This window comes from Phoxinus phoxinus, assembly GCF_949152265.1.
Source record: "Phoxinus phoxinus genome assembly, chromosome: 5".
Taxonomy (NCBI): domain Eukaryota; kingdom Metazoa; phylum Chordata; class Actinopteri; order Cypriniformes; family Leuciscidae; genus Phoxinus; species Phoxinus phoxinus.
The window spans coordinates 29,170,619-29,194,590 of record NC_136880.1 but is presented as its reverse complement, the minus strand read 5'-3'; the positions used below and the strand labels follow the sequence as shown (position 1 = coordinate 29,194,590).

Genomic DNA, 23,972 nt, shown 5'->3' with positions numbered 1-23,972 from the left:
ACGGTCACACTATTTGCACCCAAAGTGCAACTTACGCAACTTGTGATGTCGGAAGTAGCGTAGTGCGTTATGGCGTTGCGTTAATTAAGCAGTATGTCGCATTACTCACATAAGTTGCGCTTCTCAATTAAGTGGAATCTGAATGTTCGTTTGGCCGGAAGCTAGATTTTTACTTTATAAAGTTTTAAATATGGATATTTTTGTTACACAATCGCTTCGCTTCAGAAGGCCTTTATTAACCCCCCGGAGCCGTGGGGAGTTCGCTTATGATGGATAGATATACTTTTATGGACTTCAAAACAGAAACTGCAATTCACTGCCATTATAAAGCTTGGAAGAGTCAGGACATTTTTTTTAATATAACTCTGATTGTATTTGTCTGAAAGAAGAACTTGAGGATGAGTATATATATATATATATATATATATATATATATATATATATATTATATATATATATATATATATTACATTTAGTACATTATTATAGTTCTTAATATAGTTTTAGGATTGTCTCAAGAAATTTAACATTAACCTTAATTAATCAAAATTAAACAAAATATTAAATTATAATAAAAAAAAACAACAGGATGAATTAAATCTTATTCTAATCTTAAATCTAATTTCTAGAACATATACAGTGTGTGTGTGTGTGTGTGTGTGTGTGTGTGTGTAATATATATGTGTGTGCTGTCAATCGATTAAAAAATATTAAGTAGATAAATTTTTTTAAATAATGAATCACACATTTTTCTGTAATTAATCTTGATAATTGCACCAGGCAATAACTTATATTTTTTTAATCTCTAAATTAATGTAGTAATTAACCAATAAACAACATAAAGAAAGTAGCCTATATTTTAAGAAATATGCTGGGTAACGGTGCGTGTTCACTGGCTTGGAGTAGAGTGAGCGTTTTCAGTTCATTCCTGTGGAAGTGTGGCATCACGCTCACGCGTGAGCAAGAAGCTACATTTCCATAGGACTGAACTGAAAACGCTTTTTCTGCTCTTCTCGGGCCAGTTGACACGCAGCGTAAGAATGCGGCAAAATGGATTAGCATTTCGTCGCAGACAAGTCTTGCCCTGTGCACTTGCCCTCCGACTTTTGCAAGAAACTGCTGTCTTTTCAGTGTAAGAAGCTGCTCGATATTTCCCGCCCTGCCTTCCTGTTTCAGTGGAAATTACATCAACACACTGAATAATGCTGCTTGTTTATATTTTAACTCTTTACATTAATGTAAGACTTCATGTAACTGCTTTTGAGGATACCTGACAAAATGGGCATTTTGGCATAATTTTGTGTGTTTTTGTCCTTTCAAGTGTTGTCTGAAGCGGCTTTCTGTGCGCACGAGTCATGTGTGTGTCACACAGAAAGGAGATTCACTGACGTGGGCCAGCACTGCGTTCTCTTTTGTGTCTTGTTGCGCTTGAATGGTTTAAAAGCATTTGCATGAATAAGAACGTGATCATATATTGTAACGCTAGCCAAAGGAAGGTAGGGGAAAAAACGGATGCTGGGTTCATTTACATATAGATTTTTATTATATTTTTTTAACCAGGGATGCACCTCTGTCTAGTACAATTCTGACAAATACAGTAAGCCCATAATTGTTTTCATTTATCAAATTTTTTTACAAAAAAATGCCCAATTTTAAAATGCTATACTATATTGTTTTAAATGCTAAAAGTGAATTTATGCATCACTGAATTATTAAATTCAGATTACATTTAAAGATACAATCGCTGCTAGGGGTCGCTAACCTCTTACAATAATAAAGGTGTAGGTTGATGACGCAAAATTTCCTGCGGAAATATGGAACTTGTCGTCAAGCCGATGGATCTAATAATATTTATGGATGAGTGAATACATTGATGTTTTTATCATGACTGTGGTATGAAGCAGGGCACGATTGCTAATAAGCCTGCGGATATAAAGGAATAAGGACATTTCATTCTACCGAACTACCCACAAGTGCTGAATTAATACTGAATTAAAAGGTCAGTTTATTAGACGAATTAAACTTGTGAGGTAACGCAGCGCTGTTTCACTTGGCCTACACTATCACACTAAACTGCATTTGAGTGTGTTGAAAGTTATAATGTTATTCTATGTGTTAGATTGTTGGCTGTATGAGACTAGCAGTAAGCTAGATCAACAATAGAATAACATTCTGATCATATTCTAACATTTCATCATGTTGAACTATATAACATTGATTAGTTGTATGTACATTTGCTCACATGTCTAAAATAAAGTACATACAAGAGGCAAGAGCTCTGTCAAGTCCAAGATTGTCATGGACGTGGAGCTCTCGGCATCTCGAAAACGCCATGCTAATATTGATCCTCGTTTTAGTTCTCCTTTTTTCCCAAAGTCTGCTTGCCATTGTCCATAATGTTTGAACGACAAAAACAACAGCGTGCAGCTAGACGTTGCGCTATGCAGTTGTCCTTGTCTGTCGCCATGGTTACTATGGCAGAACGAGCAGAAACCAGGGATATCGCGGATATTACTTTAGTGACAGGCGACAAGTGAATGGGGATTCCGGGACGGACAATTATTTAAAATTGGAATTTCTCTGAAATTAAAAATCTTCGGGAACTTTTGGGATATTGTAGGTACACAATTGCAGGAAATATATCACACTGTGATATTTTATTACAAAATTCTTACATATTGTAACTGTAACAGTGTTATTAAATGTGTTTTTAACTTTAAGTGAGCGTTAGATAATGGTAAATAAATACTATATGTTATAATTGGACAGTGCTGAAAAAGTAATAAATATCGGAAGATAACCGACATATCAAGCAACCCTACTTTTTAGTAGTTAATTAACACAATCTTTTTAACTGAATAAATGTCTGAAAAAAAGTGCTCTGACTTAAATGTATTTTTAAGAAGCATAAAATGCTGTAGATTTCTGGATTTTGCTTTACCAGCTGTAAACAAATTCATGCTTATACCATTGCTAAGAATCCAGCAAACTGATACACTTCAGATAAAGTAACACACTCCAAAAAGACATCTGTGTGTGTTTCATGATCAATTATTATTTGAGCAGATGTACATTTGGGTAGTTGGAAAGTGAATAACGTCATTAAGTTAAGAGAATAGGTTCCTGAGAGTGGGAAAATCTGATATAAACGAATTGCATTACCACAGTCCATATCAGTCACTACTGTACATCAGCAGTCTGAGTTTTATAGTAGTGTTCTGATCAAATCTCTTAAAATGTAGATGATTTCTTTGTGATGCTTTATATTGTATAATAATGTGTTCAGTTTAACAACTGTAGAAAATGGTCTATAACTCTGCACAGTAAACCTAATTGCTCCTTGCACTATTTATTTTATTTTATTTCCCTCAACACAGGATCTTAAAAAGCCTTTCGACAAGGCCTGGAAAGACTATGAAACCAAGTTGTAAGTATCATTACCGTGTGTTTATTTTTTGGTCGTTGTATACAAAATGTTGTTTAATGTAATGTGGTGATGTACAGCAGTTTTATTGTCAAACACAACAATATATAATCATCCTCATCAGTAAAAGAGCCACTTGTGGTAACCTCTGTCTGAACTTCTGCTTATTGTTTCTCTGTCTGAACTTCTGCTTATTGTTTCTCTGTCATCTTCTGTTTCTTGTCTTTTTCGCCATAGCACGAAGATTGAGAAGGAGAAGAGGGAACATGCCAAGCAGCACGGCATGATCCGTACGGAGATCACCGGCGCAGAGATCGCAGAAGAGATGGAGAAGGAGCGGAGGATCTTTCAGCTGCAGATGTGTGAGGTGTGTGGGCTTGTGAGGATTTCAACTTTTTGATCTCTTTCCTCCTCGTTCTTCCGAGAAACGTTAGCTTGACGGTAGTTTGGATTGTTCAGCAACTTTAGGTTGTCTCCTTGTTCTCTTCTGCCATGATGTCTGCTCTAACTTGACGTGTTGTGAAAGGCCAGGAGATTTTCTGTGTTCATATTTTTTACCCAGCAGCAAGTTTTGAAGTGGCTGTTTGAGACATCACTGCATGGCAGTGTCTTAGCTCATGAATATTAATTAGGCAGTTGTGACGTTGCTAGGTAACATTACTGAACTATCTATTCACACAACCTGATTAATATTCATGAGTCAAGCCTTTGCAATAGTGGGCTTTGTGTAATCAGGTGCAGAATATGCTTGAGTACAGACATACCAAGATATCAGACCTGCTTTGTTTGATCACGTTTTACATGATATTTTACTGTTTTTATAAATAATGTACACGTATATTTCCAAGATGTATTGATATGGATATCAGGTCTGTGTTAAGAGTCTTCGGTCGTCTTTGAGATGCAAACAAAAATTATTATATCAACAATTTAATATACATAGTAGTACAAACCATTTAATCATAACCAATAGGTTTCAAGGCTCACTTCAATCAAATCAAAACTGTTTTATTGGATTTGGATTTCATAATCTAAACAATATACAAACAAACTTAATAGAAATATCAATTAAAAGAAATAACGAAGGCTGAAGTGGTCCCCTCCATATTTCTGTTTAAACCAGATGTGTTCGGGTGGAGCATTTAAACAATTCTTATAGTTGAGCCACTTTAACCACTTCAAAGCGTGTGTGTGTGTGTGTTTAGAAGGGAGCAGCATCTCAGATGTTCTTTCCTATTAACACACCAATGTCTCTATGTGCTTTATTATCTGTGGTTCCCAACAGTACCTGATCAAAGTGAATGAGATTAAGACCAAGAAAGGAGTGGATCTCCTCCAGAATCTCATCAAGTATTATCATGCACAGTGCAAGTGAGTGTCCCAGAATCCTGTTTTCTTACTGATGTAAGGTCTGTTGTTGTAATTCCTTAGAAATGTCTCTTAAATTAGTTACGATTTCAGTATTTTGATATTAAATTGAGATATTATTTTCAAAGAGTTTGTAATTGCACACATTTATTAAATGTACACTATACCGTTGGTAAGATTTAAAAAAGAAGAAGAAGAAATTAGTATTTTTATTCAGCTGGGAATGCATTCAATTCATCACAAGTGACAGTTAAAGGCTGAAATACACTACACGACTTTTAAAACCTGAACAGATTTTAGACATTTTTATCGCTCATAATGTCTGGAGAAAACAGCGCAGACACAGCGGTGTGTCAACCGCCTCCGTTCGTGCACGCTATCAAATGGGGTAAACTTTGAAAGGCGACTGGTTTAACTTTACGCATATGCTAGTGAATGTGTAAAAAAATGTTTTGATATCCTCTGGTTCTATGGAATCATTGTCTGAAGCTAAAAAATCTAAAAATCTAAAAAGTCTGTGCCCATCATACACTATGGGATATTCTGTGAAATCTGCCAACTCCGACGGGCCAAATTTTGGCAACTATTGTCGACTCCTCCAGACAGCAAATCATGGCAAAAATTTGAGCAAAATTTGTGTAGTATTCCAGCCTTAAAGAATCTAAAAAAATCTATTTAAAATAAATGCTGTTATTTTTAACTTTTTTTTTATTAATCAGAATCCTGAAACAAATGTATCACAGTTTACACAAAAAATATTAAGCAGCTCAACTGTTTTCAGCTGTGATAATATTAAGAGATGTTTCTTGAGCACCAAATCAACATATTAAATTGATTTCCTGAAGGATCATGTGACACTGAAGTGAAAATTGTAATAATAAAATGTTACTAATATTTCATGATATTACTGTTTTACTGTATTTTGATCAAATAATGCAACCTTGGTGAGCCATGAGCGTAAATTATTTTTTTCAAAAACATAAAAAATCTTAACGACCCCAAACTTTTAAACAGTAGTATGCATAGTGTTGAGCAAATGCATGACAACCTTTCATTTGTGCTTGTATTTTCTCTCAGTTTTTTCCAGGACGGCTTGAAAACCGCTGACAAGTTGAAGCAGTATATTGAGAAATTAGCAGCTGATCTCTATAATGTTAGTAAACCTTTACATTTGTGCTTCTTTAAGTCTGTTTTATAGTTTTATATATGTTGTTGGTTCTGTTACTATGCATGCAACTCTGCTTATGAGAACATTATGATTATATTAAATATGATATCATAAAACATAATCATTATTAATATGTGAGTCTATGAGTGAAATGTGATCTCGTATTCAGACAGGAAAAAGTAAAGCTCAACCCCAACTGTTCCTTTGAAAAAGTAATAAAGGTTTATTGGCAGTGCCTCCTCAAGAAAGTGTTTACTCTTATGCAGACATGTTGAAATGAGGAAATAGCAGCCTGTTTGTTTTATATTGTTTATTTCTCCCCATATTGTAACACTGTAAATCTGTACTGTCAGATCAAACAGACCCAGGACGAAGAGAAAAAACAACTTACAGCTCTCAGAGACCTCATCAAGTCGTCCTTACAACTGGACCAGAAAGATGTAGGTACATCACCGGAGGATGTGTCCTCTGCCTTTAATCTGCAATGACTTAATGAGACCCTTTTGTCTTTGACTGATCACTGAGGGTAATCTATCAGAATAGTGCAATCACTTCCATATATGTCATGCAACAATGGGTTTACATGCTGTATTCAGCATTAAAGATATGAACGAGTCCAGATGTGAATATGCTTTTCATGTCCAGTTTGTCCTGACATTTACTGCCTCTGAGAGACTGTAGGTTTTCAGTGTTTGTGTGCGAGCGAACATGTTCTCATGAGAGAGAGGACACATGGACATGAGGGTCAGACAGTGACAACATAAGCTCTTTTGTAGAGCCCAGCGTTTGATCTTTTATGTGTTTTGTTTGGAGTTGATGTCCATTTGAACCGGACGTTTCTGGTCTCGATTGAATAACAATGCCCTGCGTTGTATTATCCTCGGACACTGCTGTGAACATTGCAACGCTAGGTTTGCGCTTATTTTTATTCAGCGCACACTGCAATAATAATAATATGACATCTGTATTTCTGACTCATTTCCTCCTTTCTCTTTCACTGCCTTCCAACTGAAGTCTAGGAGAGTAAGTTCATAAAAGTAACATTTAGTGTTTCCAGACTTTTTTTCCTTTATCTGATTTTATTATATGTGACCCTGGAACCCTTAACCAGTCATACTGTAAGTCGCACGGCTATATTTGTGGCAGTAGCCAACAAAACACTGTATGGGTCAAAATTATTGATTTTTCTTTTATGCCAAAAATCATTAGGATATTAAGTAAAGATCATGTTCCATGAAGATATTTTGTAAATTTCCTACCTTTTAATATATATAAAAAATATTTTTGTGAGTGAATGCAGCACAATCGCCAACATATAGACAACTTTGATTTAGATTTAGATTTTTTTGCACCCTCTGATTCCTGATTTTCAAATAGTTGTATCTCGGCCAAATATTGTCCTATCATAACAAACCATACATCAATGGAAAGCTTATTTATTCAGCTTTCAGAATTAAAATAATTGACACATAAGACTGGGTTTGTGGTCCAGGGTCACATATACTGTATACTGTGTGCGCAAATGTTGCATTTTTCATTTAATACAATAGAATTTTATTATCATACTGTGGTTACATTTGGTGCTAGAATAAAATACTGAATATTTCTTATTCATTTTTACATATAAAAAAAAAAATTCCCAGATTTTCAATGTAGTTTGCTAATTTGCTCGATACGGTTTATTCATTGAAAGTGTTTGTTGTGATGTGCAGGATTCTCAGAGCAAGCAGAGCGGTTACAGTATGCACCAGCTGCAGGGCAATAAGGAGTTTGGCTGTGAGAAGAAGGGCTATCTCTTCAAGAAGAGTGATGGGTGAGCTCACACACTGATGTGAAATGTAGTCAGACGAGTAATGTGACTTAATTCAACACTACATTGCTTCTGATCACTGCTTCTTCCAGCTCTAAAGTGTCAAGTCACTTAAATATATAGTATAAACATCAGGCATCACAATGCTTTACCATAGAAGATGTGTCATTAGGCATTTCCCTTAAGTAAGCTCATTAATGGCACAAATCCCATGTTATAGTGTTGTTGTTTTTTTAAGAAAAGAGTTTATCTAACACAATACAGTACCAAACGTTTGGGCATAGTAAGGTTTTTCAAAAAGAAAGAAGTACTTTTATTTAGCAAAAGTGACAGATTTTTATAATGTTAAAAAACAAAACAATAAACGGCTTTTAACACTGATAATAATAATGTTTCTTGAGCACCAAATTAGCATATTAGAATGATTTCTGAAGGATCATGTAACACTGAAAACTGGAGTAATGATGCTGAAAATTCACCTAGCCATCACCAGAATAAATGACATTTAAAATATATTATAAAAGAAAACAAATAATATTTCACAACATTACTGTTTTTATTGTTTTTTTTTATGTAAATGCAGCCTTGGTGTTCGAGACTTGAAGACTCTTTTCAAAAACATGAAAAAAGTCCCACTAACCTCAAACATTTTAATGTTAGTGTATACATTTTTTTAAATGTACACTACTTTTTTTTTTATTCAGTTTTTTTTCTCTTAAATTTGTACATAAATTGTAGTACTGGCTGTGTTGAACCAATTAAACCTGTAATAAAAATGCACACACACACACACACACACACACACACACACACACACACACACACACACACACACACACACACACACACACACACACACACACACACACACACACACACACACACACACACACACACACACATTGTGAACAGGGTTGCACTGATTTCAAACCTTATTTAGTACCTTACTCATGGAAAACTACCTTCTGACTTTGAAAGAATGTGACATAACAGAATTGTATTCTTAAATTAAATAAATCAAACATTTTCCTCATTTGTTCCAATTATCAAGCCATCTTAGAGGTTCTAAGGACGGGTGTAATGATTTTCATTCACAGGATCCGTAAGGTGTGGCAGAGGAGGAAGTGCTCAGTGAAAAATGGCATCCTCACCATCTCCCATGCCACAGTAAGTACTTCACTAAGCAGAGTAATACTACGAGATATACTCACAGAATATGCTAATGTTTGCTTTGAAACGATGTTTGGTCTCATTTAATTACTACTTATCTATCGAATGTAATATTTTATTAAGTATAGCTGTAGCTTTTAAACTGTTGTATATAAACGGTGAAGCAACACAGCTTTCCTGTAGCTGTGGTAAGAGCATTGCGTTAACAACGCAAGGTTGTGGGTTCGATCCCAGGGGATTGCACATACCTATGTATAAATATATAGGATAATGCAATGTAAGTCGCTTTGTATAAAAGCGTCTGCCAAATGCATAAATGTAATGTAAATGTAAGCTGGCACAATTTAAAAATCTTAAGGCTGTTTGTTTTCTCACTTTAGCACTCATTCAAAACTATCACTCACCGTGTAAAGGTGAATGTGGGGGGTAGTGCTGCCCAGTTACCATAGAAACATGTACCCTGTGCGATCTGACTCATACACTAATGATATTAGCACAAACGAGACCCAGCGTGCTCCGGGCCCCAGGTGGTCGATGAGTTTCCTGGTGTAATCTGCTGTAAGGACGCTGATGCTCAGCAGACGCCGTGTGAAGCGAATGCATTTTGCTCTCTCGTCTCTGTGGCAATGTGCTCATATTCCTGTCTGATAGCATTTTAATATGCTTGCAAACCCTAACCTAACTGTCTACTACAGTCTACTCATGTAGTTTACATATAGTTGCAAAGTTACTCATAGTTAGTAGAATGTCTAAAGCGGACCATCGAAATAAAGTGTAACCTACATGAGTATTGTACAAGAATGTTTACTGAATATATAACGAACATTAATATTGTGGTTTATACATACCTCATTGGCTTGTCTTAAGTCTGAAACCGTTGATCCTGTGTTGGATACTCCATTGCAATAATTACATTTTATTTCTTATAAACTGAAAAATATTTTCACTTGTTTCTGAAGTATGATTTCTACAATACTGCCCAGATGTCACGCATGAACTGCGTTGGCAGTCCTGCATTTCATCAAGGCTGTTATTGTTACCAATATGGAGCTATAGCAATCTGTTTTACCACATTACTTCCAGCAAAGGCTTTTGTCCCTAGAGTTTTTTTTGTGTTTAGATTTTCTATTTTTTATTTTCTCAGCAAAATATTCTCTCTGGGATTTGAGTTAGATGGTAATATGCAAAAACACATTATTTATATGAGTGTTTCTAAAATATCTGTATAATTAAATATTGTTCTGACTTCTTATATTGACATGTGTTTAGTTACATGCATCAATGAATAAATCAATTTATTAAGAGTTCATCCTCTCCTATTATTATTTTGTTTTCTTATTTCTCTTATCTCTCTTTTTTTTTTGTAACCTGCCCTAGCAATTTTTACTGACCCCACTACACAAATATATATAAATGTTATTTTAGCAACATATTTGTATGTGTGAGCAAGAAATCGGTTTATATTTTTCCATAAATGTTTTAAATAAATAAAATATAAATAAATAATAGTTCAACTACAATAATAATAATATAATAATAAAATAATACATTATTACCTTAATGGAAACTATAAATTCATAAACAACTGGTAAACCGTGTCATTTGATGGTTTTCCAAGTCACACGTTAGCCAGGTTAATGCCATTACACTGGTGACATATTTGGCCTCACAGGGCAAGTGACAAGTCCATAAACTGGCTCCAAAACTGACTGTAATTGCTCTGTCCAGTCCAACAGGCAGCCGGTGAGACTGAATCTGCTGACCTGTCAGGTTAAACCCAGCGGAGAGGATAAGAAGTGCTTTGACCTCATCTCCCGTGAGTTACTACACAGAGCCTATGTCCTCTGCCAAACTTCAGAGTACTTCCATCCGTGCCAAGTGCTAGCAAGGCCTCCAGAAGTCTAACTCCATTACACAGGCAGAGACTACTAAGTGTAGTGTTCAGAGGCAGTTAACATAATGCACTTCTTCCCCTAATAATCTCTCTCCCTCTTTCCATCTGCAGATAATCGAACATATCATTTCCAGGCAGAGGATGAACAGGAGTTTGTGATGTAAGTGTGAATGTGTTAGTTCGAGAGTTGATTCCATCTGTTATTTCTCTGTGCTCATGAGTGAGAACAAGATGTGAGTGTATCGGTGCCTCTGTGTTAATGAGAAGAATATACTAGGGATGTGCTATATATAACACAAAATATAAGACATATAAACAATACATCACAGTTTTCACTAAATATTTCTGAAGGATCATGTGACACTGAAGACTGGCGTAATGATGCTGAAAATTCAGCTTTGCCCAATCACAGGAATAAATTACATTTTAAAATATATTAAATTAGAAATCAGTTGATTTGAAATTGTAATAATTAATAAATGAAGTCTTGGTGAGCATAAGAGACTTCCAAAACCATAATAAATAATTGTATAAAAAAAATAAAAAAATTCCAGTCTTTGCACTACATTAATAAGGTAACTAAAAAAAGTAACACATTTCATAACCTATGTATTCATATATCTTTACTAAAACTTCTGTGAACATTTTTGAGTGATGCTGCAAACTAATCATTGATTTTTAAATAATTGAGCTGATTCCCAGAAATACATTTAGTATGCTTATTGGCTAAACAAAAAGCTAATGTAAATCATTGTGAGATTCATGTTGCTTATATATTATATTATATATTTTGCTGTGGATTAGTAAGCTTGTATGTGTCTGTTGATATTTAAATATCTGTATAGCACATATTGATACATAAATATGTGTTTGCGTGCAAATCTGTCTATGTGTGTGTGGTATTTTACATAACTTATCACATGTGCATGCCCATCTGTGGTGGTGTGCAAGCGATTAATGCATATATATGTTCATGTGTGATGAGCAGATGGATTTCAGTGCTGACTAACAGTAAGGAGGAGGCTCTGAACATGGCGTTCCGTGGGGAGCAGAGTGCAGGAGATGACAGTTTGGAAGACTTGACCAAAGCCATCATCGAGGATGTGCTGCGCATGCCTGGAAATGAAGTCTGCTGCGACTGTGGAGCACCAGGTTAGCCAAGTTTGTGTGTGAAAGTTTTGTAGCAGTGGCATCCGACACAGTCCCCATTTTATCAATGCAGTGAGGTTTCAAAACAGAGTTTCATAGATGCATGCGCCACCTTGTGGCTTAGAGGTGAGTGGCAGGACACAGCCCTCGTCGACTACCATATAAAACCCAATTTTCTCCCATTATCTAGAGCCTAAATGGTTATCCACTAACCTCGGCATCCTGACATGCATCGAGTGTTCAGGGATCCACAGGGAAATGGGTGTCCATATTTCCCGCATCCAGTCCATGGAACTAGACAAACTCGGCACCTCTGAACTCTTGGTAATGTGAATGTAAATCTTGTAATCTGCACTACCGTTTTAGAAGTTTAAGGGTCACATTTTTTTTTAAGGAAATGAATACTTTTATTCAGCTAAGATGCATTAAAGTGATTAAAAATTATGGTAAAAAAAAATCTGTAAACGGTTACAAAACATTTCTAATTCAAATAAATGTTGTTTTTTTAACTTTCTATTCATCCAAGAATTATGAAAAAAATAATCAGTTTCCACAAAAAAGTAAGCAGCACAACTGTTTTCAACATTGATAATAATAAATGTTTCTTGATCACCAAATCTGCATATTAGAATGATTTCTGAATGATCTTGTGACACCGAAGACTGGAGTATGATACTGAAAATTCAGCTTTGCCATCACAATAAGAAAAGTTAAAATAATATTTCACAATAGTTTTACTGTATTTTTAATCAGCATATTACTGGTTTTACTGTATTTTTGATCAGATAAATTCAGCCTTGGTGACCATAAAATTGTTTTATTTATTTTGGTGGACCCCGCATTTTTTAACGGTAGTTTGTGTACCGGTATATATAAATTAAAAAGTGTTGACTTTTTAACATAATCTCTTTGGTGAATCAATGTATTACTAAATTATAGGTATGCTATGATCTGTTAACATGCTAGTTACTCACAGCCGATTGCGATCTTTCCACAGCTGGCTAAGAATGTGGGTAACAGTAGTTTTAATGAAATTTTAGAAGGGAATCTGCCGAGCCCTTCACCAAAGCCAACACCATCAAGTGACATGTGAGTACCGGCTTACCTAGCATACATTAACAACTGTGGACAGACTACAGACTTTAACTATTGGAATGACCCTTTGTTTAGTAGTTAATGCACCAATTCATATGTAAAACAGTATGTGCTTTTTGAAATGAACTATTTTAGGACCGAGAGGAAGGAGTACATAAACACAAAGTACGTGGAGCACAGGTTTGCCCGGCGGACAGCCACTACAGCCACAGCCAGACAGGGCGACTTGTACGAGGCCGTGAGAACTCGAGACCTGATGGCTCTTATTCAGCTCTATGCAGATGGAGTGGAGCTAATGGATCCATTTCCAGAAGCAGGACGGGTATTGATCTTTGACTAATAGTTTGTCATAGATTAACTGATTTATATGCTGCTTTTTTAGAGAAGTATAGTCATTTATTTCCCAGAGTGTATATAAACTGACCGCAAGGATATGCTATATGTAGCATATTTAAATGAATGGCAATAGTTCTCAGTAATGTTGTCCTGATTCTGGTACTGAATTACTGTCGACAGGACCCTGGAGAGACAGCGCTGCACTTTGCTGTGCGGATGTCAGACCAGACCTCGCTGCACCTGGTGGACTTTCTTGTCCAAAACAGGTAACGGACAGAACATTCTGTAGTGTGTATTAGTCCACTGACACCCATTAGGAGAGAATTAAGCTGCAAGATGGTAAATATGCATCTGTGTGTGCAGTGGAACTCCAGACAGACAGACGGAGAGTGGAAACGCTGCTCTCCATTACTGCTGCACATATGAGAAGTCAGAGTGTCTCAAACTGCTGCTCAGGGGAAAACCATCTATTGACCTGGGTAAGTGACTTATCTTTAGCAATGGTGTTTCAACAGAGACAACATCTGGAGTTATTTCAAAATAAATAAAGGCAGCTGATTGTTGACATTTATTTAAAGCTAAAATTTTACAATTGGTGTAAATAAACTTTTTAATAAATGATAGAAGTCTGATCATTTGTAATATAAAACTCTGTTGTTTAGTGTAATGCATGGCCATGTGAATTATTTTAACATATACTTCCTTTATTTAGATTCTACATTAATTTGTTGATTAAGTGTGTAAATGCAGTATTCATAATATAAACAGTAAAACACTTATATTATGAAAAATTATTACAATTTAATATTTAAAAATATATATATTCCTGTAATGGCAATTAAATGCATCCTTGCTGAATAATAATAATAATAAATAAATGGAGAAATTCCAATAGGGTCCTCTCACCATCGGTGCTCGGGCCCTAAAAAACAATCTTACTGACCCCAAACCTATGTACAATCACTTTAACATTTCATATAAAGTCATAAAATGATTTGCCAGAGATGATTTGAACTTTTGCAGAAGTTTAAAAACCTCAGCTGTAAATACAGGCCTCTGGGACCCACATGCCGGTCTGAATGCTTAGAGGCTCATCTTCCAACAAGTTTCATTCCTCGAATTCTTTTCATTTCTACTGAATAATACACAGGTGTCACCACACCTAACCTGGGGGCTTTGATTTTGGCGTCTTGCTTAGTTTTAAAATATGTCATTTTCCCCAACCTTAATATAGAACTACAAATGAGTTTTACCAGAGAGAATTACCATAGTAGTAGCAAGGCTGTACCTATGTGTTTTATTTCAGTTAATCAAAATGGGGAGACAGCTTTGGACATTGCCAGACGAATGAAAAATGCACCGTGTGAAGAGCTAGTGAGTGTGATACTTTATATTCAATGCTTAATTTCTATGTTGCTGACACTATGGTAATTTTGCCATACAACCACCTGCAATTTCACTATACAGTCATGTAATTGTTCAAAACATGACCTTTATTTTCTGGCATTAATGTCAGAGAGGAGACGTGTATTATGTTAATGGTTTGTGATTGGTTGTGCAGCTGATGGAGGCAGCAGCTGGGAGGTTTAATCCTCACGTGCATGTGGAGTATGAGTGGAATCTGCGGCTGGAGGAGATTGACGAGAGTGACGATGACCTAGATGACAAGGTTTGTGCGCCCACCTTTTGCTTTGTCCAATATCTCCCTATACTAGAGCTCCCCTTACTCTCCCTCTTCATGCACCTGTAATAAGCATAGGTATAATGAGTAATATTGTAGGTATTGTAAATGTAAATTCTGTCATCATTTACTCACCCTCAAGTTGTTCCAAACCTGTAAGACTTTCATTCATCTTCAGAACACAAATTAAGATCTTTTTGATGAAATCTGAGTTTTATGTTATGTAACTACCACTTTGATACTTCAAAAAAAGTTCATAAAGAGATCGTAAATTTAATCCATATGAAATGAGCTGTGTAGATAAAGTTTTCTGAAGAGACACGATCGCTTAATATGATGAACAGATTTAATTTAGGCTTTTATTCACATTTAAATATAAACAGAAGCTCAACCGTAACTGCTTGACGCGCGAGAACAAACCTCATTGGTTCTTGTGGAAGCTCAAACGTTCTGCGTAACACGAGAACAAACCTCAGTGGTTCTCTCACGTCAAGCAAACATGCTTGAGCTTCCGTTTACCACAACCGATGTGTGAGTTGATGAATGTTTATATGTGAATACAAGCCTAAACTCAAGTTGTTCATCATATAAAGCGATCGTGTCTCTAAACTGAACTAAACTACTCAATTCAAATGGATTAGTTTTACAAACTCTTTTTTTTTTTTTTTAATTTTGTTTTTCCACAACTTTTTGAAGTGTCAAATTTGTGTAGCTGTCAACGGAAGGACAGAAGGTCTCAGATTTCATCAAAAAAGATCTTAATTTGTGTTCCGAATATAGAAGAAAGTCTTACAGGTTTGGAACAATATGAGGGTGAGTAAATGATGATGACAGAATTTTCATTTTTGGGTGAACTATCCCTTTAAACTTGCAAAACTGTATTATGTTTTATTCACAAAAGTTATATATTTTGTAATTGTATCAAACTAAGATAATGTACAGGTTTAAACAATATCCTATTTTTTAAAAATCTAGACAAAAAAAACAAAACAATCTTTTGCAGAGTTTACATAGAAAACAAATAGTATATAACTGCCAGTAGGGTAATGCACAGATACAAATTGTGATAACTGAAGTCTATATAAGAATCTATATAATGGTTGTCACATTAGTCTTTTAACAATAGGTGGAAAATGCTCTTGGTCCACTGTGCGAACAAAGCTCTCTTGCCACTCAGAAGCAAAATGATTTGATAAGCGACCAAGTTCCTTGTAGCGCTTTAAATAGTTCATTTTATACCATCATAAATGTGGAACCCTTATCTGCAAAGATCCATGACTCGAGAAATGAGAACTGAAATTAAAATATTATCACGCTTGAATGTGCCTGACAGCACACACCACCTCAACGCCACGTATACACAGTGCCACCCCTAATGCATTCACTTGTAATCGCAAGGTTTTGGAGAGGCTGTGGACTAGTCTCAAAATCAAGTGATGTGTAATATTTTTCCATCTCCAGCCCAGTCCGGTAAAGAAGGAGCGTTCTCCCCGACCTCAGAGCTTCTGTCATTCCTCGAGCGTGTCCCCTCAGGAGAAGCTGTCTCTGCCGGGGTATTTAGGACACAGGGACAAACAGAGACTCTCCTACGGAGCCTTTGCCAACCCTGTCTACAGCACCTCCACCGAAACACCTGCATCTCCGGTATCAGAGGGGCCCACAATAGCCAGCAAGACCACTGGGAAAGGTATACATGCCTTTATGCATGACACTGCAGATAAAAAAGAGCAGCCCATGTACCAGGAAAGGTAAATTGTTTGCATGTACTTGACGTGACGTCTTTACATTAACTCTAATTGCGGGGGAGGTATAATGTGCAATCGGTTGAGGCTGACCCTTAGTGATTGTAAAACATCCTCTCACACCACAACCACTGTTTGCTTGCAAACTGAACTGGAATGTGCAACCTTTGGCTGTCGTTTTATCTAATCAGATATCAGCCCGCACCTGCATTCTGCGACCATGTTAGCTGTCGTTTTCTTGGTTGTGCTTTTGGAAATCACTTTACACTCATCACTCCTGACATGATGGGAGTGTTGTCTTTGCCCTTGTGTTCCGGTGCGCTCGGGCCTCACTTGCTTCCCGACCAATCACGTCATCTCGTCACTCTTTCAGCTCCGTCCTCTGGACCGCCCACCTCCCTGCCGCTGGGATCACAATCGAGTGCAGGAGGCAGCTCCACTCTGTCTAAGAAGAGAGCGCCTCCTCCACCTCCCGGACACAAGCGCACCCACTCAGACCCCCCCAGCCCCGTACTGCAGGGCCCGCAGAGCAAAGGTGCGTCCAGGTGGCAACACCTCAGTTTTGTGATTGCAGAAACAAACGTTTTCTGTCAACACCTCTGAAAAATTCTTGTCATTTTGTTGTTTTGTTGCTCATAGTGGTAGTGGTGTTGGTGTGAAATGGGAGGGTAGGAATTCTCAGCCTGACCTCAAATGGCCATTACATAATGAAGTGATATTCTGCATAAATAATTTTTAGGGAACTTGTTCTTGAGTGTGTTAATAATCAAAGACCGAGAGCTTTCTGGGAGGAGGCATGACATATCAAACACCCAAAAATATGAATACAACTAGCACTTAATGTTACATTTTCTTCAGTATTTTCTCTTTCCTCACCCCACAATGAGAGTTAAAGTGGTTTTTCTTAGTAATTAGCTTATGGCAGCTTTCTTTTTGTTTTGTGATTCTGAGCTTTGCGGTTTCATAATTATCATTAATTTTGTTTGTGTTGCATTGTTTTAAATTAAAATATCCTATTACCGGTAAATTGTTTAAAGGTAAAATGTGTAATGTGTTCTATTAGCTTCACCTAACAGAAGAACTCAAATTAAAATGGTGATTTAAAATTAGTTAATTATTAGGATTAGATCAAATATAAATGTAAGAATTTGTCAAAATTATAACATTGTTTTATCAACTTTTTTTTTTTTTAAGTCTTGGGACACACAAAAGTCAACTGTATTTGTGAAAAATACCACTTTTCAAACTGGTTTCCCCAAACACTCTTTCATTGGTAGGATAAACAATCTAAAAGATCTAATAGTGCCACAGATTTATTTGATTAGTTTTTTCAGAGAAATCAACCTTCTTTTAGTTGTCTTGGCATATTAAAGTTGCAAAAAAATCGTTGCCTTCATTTGCTCACTCTCATGTCATTCCAAACCCATAAGACTTTTGTTCATCTTTAAAGATGCTGTTTGAGCATAAACAACATCTGCAAAGTTACAACGGTCAAAGTTCAAAGCAAAGGAAGATATTTGATTTTAAGAAAAGGACTAAAACAAACTGCTGGTAGGGACTACACGACATTCCTCCTGGGTTAGTGACATCAGCAAGCCTGAAATGTACATAAACCCCGCCCCCGGGAACACGCAGTCCATGTTGAGAAGAGGAAGAGTTGTTGTATAAGAGTACATTTGTGAGTCAGCTCAAACTTTAGCATCCATCTTTTCACATGCAATAGAAAGTCACTCTGTGTGCATCTCACAACAGTTCCTATACGAGCGATTACCATGACAGAATATCCTAATTGAAGATAGTTAACTCCACATCATCAACATAAATTCATCAACTAACCATTCTGAGACGTCCTGTTGCATTCTACGTGTTGTCACTTCTTCTTGAGTCTCTCCATCTTTGTCTGACTCAGTTTTAACATTAAAGGCAGAACAGTTTCTGTCATTTTAGTGTGTGTCTGCGTGAGGTAATCGCAGCTGCAAACACAGGCGAGCTCTTGAAACCCCGCCGTCTGTGCAGCTCTTTTGCATTTAAAGGGCCAGGCACAAAACGGTGCGTTTTTGCAAATCCTCAAAAAGTGACAACTTTAACATGCTTTATAAAAATATCTGTGGGGTATTTTGTGATAAAACTACACACACACACACACACACACACACACACACACACACACACACACACTCTGGGGACATCACAGATTTATTTTACATCTTGTGAAAATGACATTTTACCACCCCTTTAAATTAAATCCGAGAGATATTGGTCCCTGAGTCCATGCAACTACCACTTTGACACTTCAAAAAGTTCATGAAGAGATCGTAAATCTAATCCATATGAATTGATCGGTTTAGTCCATATTTTCTGAAGAGACACAATCGATTTGTATGATGAACAGAACTTTCTCTTTATGAACATTTTGAAGTGTCAAAGTGGTAGTTGCGTGGACTGTCAATGGAGGGACCGGAATCTCTCAGATTTAATTTAAAATCTCTTCATTTGTGTTTTGAAGATGAACAGAAGTCTTATGGGTTTGTAATGACACTAGGGTGAGTAAATTACAGAATTTGTATTTTTGGGTGAATTTTTTTTTTGGGTGAATTTTTTTGTGATGCTGCGATTTGAGAAAATATTTTAACATAAAAAAAAATCTTGGTGACATCAATGAAGGTTCCTGGGACATAAAAACAAAGAGTGTAAGACATGGCCAAAGCTCTTAATGAAATACGGGGACTTCAAAACCGCTTTAAACCTCTTCCCCCTTTTTATTTATAACCTCACAGGAAGTGAGTCTACACCTCCTTCTGTGAATCGGACATCCCCGGCCAATAAGTTTGAGGGAATTCAGCAGCAGCAAAGGTGTTGCACCACACTGACATTCAGTCATTGAATAGTCCTGTATTGCACAAAAAAACATTTGTGCATTTTACAGTATGTGTAATAGATCTTAACTGTAAACAAAAAATGTAGACCATCATAATTTTAATGTTATCTTTATAAATCCATCATGAAGTTTTTTTTCTTCTAGTCTGTTATAAAGAAATTAATCACAGGACCTTTTTGATTTCAGCACTACTTCTATGAACACAAAAGCAGCATTTGGCCCACGAGTTCTTCCCAAACTACCTCAAAAAGGTACATTTAACATGGCTTTAAATACAACGGATTTACTTAAATTTCACATTTTTACCTTTACGTTGACCTGCCCATGTCTTACCCTTTCAGTGGCACTACGAAAGATTGACACAATCCACCTCCCCTCAATGGACAAGTCTGGTCCCGAAGTGTTGCAGAAACCCCCACATGCCCAGGACACGCCTCCCACCAGAGCTTCAGATACAATAACCAGACCCACTGAGCCTCCACCTAAAATCCCACAACCCGCAGAACGCTCCCAGCCCCTGGAGGTGCCACAGAAACCTCACATCTCAGACCTTCCCCCTAAACCGCAACTGTCTGATCTTCCCCCGAAACCGCAGTTGTCGGATTTACCCCCAAAACCTCAGCTTTCTGACCTGCCCCCGAAACCACAGCTTAAGGATCTTCCCCCTAAGCCGCAGCTCTCTGACCTCCCATCCAAGCCTACGTTGTCACCAGCAGCTGAGACCACGCAGAGGCAAACGACACAGGAGGAAACCAGCCCGAAGCCCCAGCTGACGGAGGTGCAGTCATCCAGTCAGCAGGAGGAGCTCTCTCCCAGACAGGCCAGTGAGGAGACTAATGGTGCGCCTGCAGGAGCTGTGGAGATGCCTGTCCCGATGCCACGGAAAATAAACACAGTAGTGAGTGAAAGATATTTTAGAGAGTGTTATATATATGTACAGTGTTATATGTACAGATATTTTAGAGAGTGTTTATATATATGTACATTTTTATATGTACAGAGAGAGTGGTTATATGTACAGATATTTTAGAGAGTGTTTATGTACAGTGGACCCCAAAAGTGCACAAATAATTTTCCCCCTCATTTCATTACCTATATCTATTGTTTTATCATTTTAAACCTAACACAAAAAATTTGGCAAAATATTTAGCTTAAAATGTGCACTTTTTAACTTAAACAAATCTTTAAAAGGCATTAGTTTATTTATTATTTTATTAATAATAAAAAAAAAAACTTATTTAATTTTATTTTGTTTTTAAATACTCTACCAATCAAAAAAGTTTGGGATCAGTAAGAGTTTATTTAATTTATTTAAGAAATTAATACATTTATTCGGCAAATAAATACGCATTATGGATCAAAAGTGACAGTAAAGAGTCCAGACTTTTATAATCTTACAGAAGATTTCTATTTCAAAGAAATGCTGTTCTTTTGAACTTTCTACTCATGGTTCTCAAAAAAATCATAGTTTCCACAAAAATATTAAGCAACAAAACTGTTTTCAACATTAATAACAATATTAAAATGTTTCTTGAGCACCAAATCAACATATTAGGTGGATTTTTGGAGGATAATGTGACACTGAAGACTGGAGTAATGATGCTGAACATTTTAAAATAGATTTTAAAATATATCAAAATAGAAAACAGTTGTTTTAAATTGTCACATTGTTTCACAATATCACTGTGTATACTGTAATTTATGTTTAATCAAATAAATATAGCCTTGGTGAGCATAAGAGACTTCTTTCAAAAACATGAACGAAATATTGCATCCAACTCCAAACTTTTGAACAGTAGTTTATATTGGAAAAATATCAACAGGTGTAACACTAAAATAACTGAGGATCATCTCTTTGCAGGCAAAGAGCAAAATAAGGCGCGTGAAAACCATCTACGATTGCCAAGCAGATAATGATGATGAGTTGACTTTTGTGGAGGGGGAGGTAATAATTGTTACAGGAGAGGAAGACCAGGAGTGGTGGGTAAGTAAATCTGTGGCGTGCACTTGCTACTAGTATTGTTAATGCACATTGTCACATTCATCAACCTGCCTTTTTTTACAGATCGGGCACATAGAGGGGCAGCCTGAAAGGAAAGGGGCCTTCCCAATGTCCTTTGTGCACATTCTGTCTGACTGACAGTGGATAAGCGGCGGCCGAGAGGCTTTCCAACTAGCACAAGCTCCGCTCACTCTCTCATATTCTCCCTAGCCTCACACTGGACTGTGGGCATTGCCTCTGTACATAGCTGCTGAAACCCAAACGGTCTCCAAACAAACGTAACATGAAGAATCAAACCCATGCTCCCTTAATCCTCAAGGGTGAAATGTGTAAACTATGTGTTGTTCATAAACTGTGTTATCCTGCCTACCAGTATTATCGTAGCCATGGCAGCCCAGCATGCCAAACTGGGTTTGCAGTAGCTATACATGGAAATCTAGCACTTAACATGTATGCTGTAACTTTGTGTATGTGTACACATATAGAAATATGTAAGTCCATTTAAAGTGTGTCTTTGTACATACATATGCACAGATGTAAGTGTATATTTATGTACGTATGTATAATGTACAAGTGTGCAAATGTATGTTAACCCTGCTTGCTTATGGAGCCAGAGTGACTCTAGACATTTTAGTGTACTGTTTTAAAAGAACAAAAAGATCATCTCTTAAATTTTTGGATGGCATAAGTGATAAGTGAAAATACAATAACATACCAGTGTTTAAATTCCCAGCACAGTGGCATGCTGGTCAGGGATCAAAACCAAAATGTAAAGGTTTAAACATCTCATCTGCTATACATAGACGATCAAAATTGGCAATCATTCCGTTTGCATCACTCACAAAAAAAAAGAAGAAGCCAGAAATCTTTATTCTGAACGCATCAATGAGTAGGAGACCAATTTACAGCCCTTGAAAATTGCTGGTGTAATGTTACCACTTTCTACCCATATTCTCTCCATACCAGTGTGTATATGGTGGCTGTAACCAAGAACGTCACTACATATAACCAGTTATAATTTAAGAATAAATCGCTGAAAAGCTCATATCGATCAAATATTTCAGTGTCTATGGTGGTTACGGCCTTGGTCGCATCTGTGGGAACGCTTCATTTCTTCCCCATTGTTGTTTAACGCCAAATCTGACAAAACTAATGCCTCAGCTCTGGGAAAGTGTCCTTGTCAATATTGTTTTATTAGATCATACAATAACCTACCTTATCCATCTGGTCTCATGACTTAAATTATAAAGCTTCTCTCATACATGGATATCACTGGTCAAACGTTGTTGGCTTTGTATAAAAATGGACATATGTTGAGCAGAACACAATCTGTTAAAGGTTGCTTATAGTGAGTTGTATTGTTTGCTTACAGTGACTGTGGAATGTGGTATCTTTTGGTTTGTTTTGTTCATTTAAGTTGAATTAAACTGCAAGGGGACCCGGTCGGCAGTGAGTGACTGACTCGGTATGACTCAGAATGAACTAAAGCTGCCTCTTTCTCGTTACCCTATCAGGGAGACCAGCATTCACTCTTGGTTTTTAACTGTTGTTGTATTAATGATAGAAGATGTATTAATGAATGCCACCTGTACTATATTTGATGATGATAGTATTTGACATTTATAGGGCTAAAGTGTTTCAGCATGGAGAGGAATGGACCCTTCAAGTGTAGTTTATTATGGGTTTTGTTCCTCTGTTTTAGGTCATGTTACATTAAAATAATTTTAACTAAAGGATAAAAAAAAACAAGAATTCAGCACAAAGAACATCTCTGCTCAATGAACAAGACAAAACGACTCCGAGATTGTGGTATAAAGTTGCCGATGCACCGTTCCCGGACTGTGTTGTTTTGACCCCTGTGATGTTGGATAATGTCTGTCTGTTTAGATGTTTAATCCAGCACAACTCCATATGATGGATTCTTGTGTTTGCTAATATTGTAGCATACTGAAGTCTGGAAACAGTCAAAAGGACAACGTCACATCTACGTGAATAAACTATATTCAGTCCTAATGTTACATTTAGGATGAATTTTGCCACTCTCTTCCTTTTTTTGTGTCTGTTTGCTGCACTGTAAGTTCAGTCAGAAAGAAAATCAAACTTGGCTATCAAGTCTTCAAATAAAGTCTTTAAGTTGAAACCATGTAGTCTCAATGTTGTTGTTTTTTTAATTAAAACTGCGTTATTTTATATGCTTAAGGGATTTTCTCTCTGATAAAAGCTCATGGTATAAATTAACAACTTTTAAAACACTG

General features: G+C 36.6%; 1 protein-coding gene across 3 annotated transcripts in view; it reads left to right on the top strand.

The window, feature by feature from the left end:
• Window positions 1–23,859, top strand: part of asap1a (ArfGAP with SH3 domain, ankyrin repeat and PH domain 1a) — a 47,239-nt gene extending 23,380 nt beyond the window's left edge. For 2 of the 3 annotated variants that reach the window (XM_079613569.1, XM_079613570.1), the window contains 23 exons: window positions 3,378–3,427; window positions 3,662–3,791; window positions 4,710–4,795; window positions 5,870–5,945; window positions 6,314–6,400; window positions 7,673–7,773; window positions 8,868–8,937; window positions 10,669–10,756; window positions 10,946–10,994; window positions 11,823–11,986; window positions 12,174–12,307; window positions 12,981–13,072; window positions 13,214–13,400; window positions 13,595–13,680; window positions 13,778–13,893; window positions 14,721–14,788; window positions 14,976–15,083; window positions 16,557–16,782; window positions 19,615–19,690; window positions 19,902–19,966; window positions 20,057–20,613; window positions 21,577–21,699; window positions 21,781–23,859. In XM_079613569.1, the coding sequence (XP_079469695.1) occupies window positions 3,378–3,427; window positions 3,662–3,791; window positions 4,710–4,795; window positions 5,870–5,945; window positions 6,314–6,400; window positions 7,673–7,773; window positions 8,868–8,937; window positions 10,669–10,756; window positions 10,946–10,994; window positions 11,823–11,986; window positions 12,174–12,307; window positions 12,981–13,072; window positions 13,214–13,400; window positions 13,595–13,680; window positions 13,778–13,893; window positions 14,721–14,788; window positions 14,976–15,083; window positions 16,557–16,782; window positions 19,615–19,690; window positions 19,902–19,966; window positions 20,057–20,613; window positions 21,577–21,699; window positions 21,781–21,855 (2,814 nt within the window). In that variant the 3' untranslated portion in view covers window positions 21,856–23,859. Of the gene's footprint in view, window positions 1–3,377; window positions 3,428–3,661; window positions 3,792–4,709; window positions 4,796–5,869; window positions 5,946–6,313; window positions 6,401–7,672; window positions 7,774–8,867; window positions 8,938–10,668; window positions 10,757–10,945; window positions 10,995–11,822; window positions 11,987–12,173; window positions 12,308–12,980; window positions 13,073–13,213; window positions 13,401–13,594; window positions 13,681–13,777; window positions 13,894–14,720; window positions 14,789–14,975; window positions 15,084–16,556; window positions 16,783–17,210; window positions 17,373–19,614; window positions 19,691–19,901; window positions 19,967–20,056; window positions 20,614–21,576; window positions 21,700–21,780 lie in introns of all 3 variants that reach the window. The other variant, XM_079613568.1, reaches the window with a different exon arrangement.
• The last annotated feature ends 113 nt before the right edge of the window (window positions 23,860–23,972 follow it).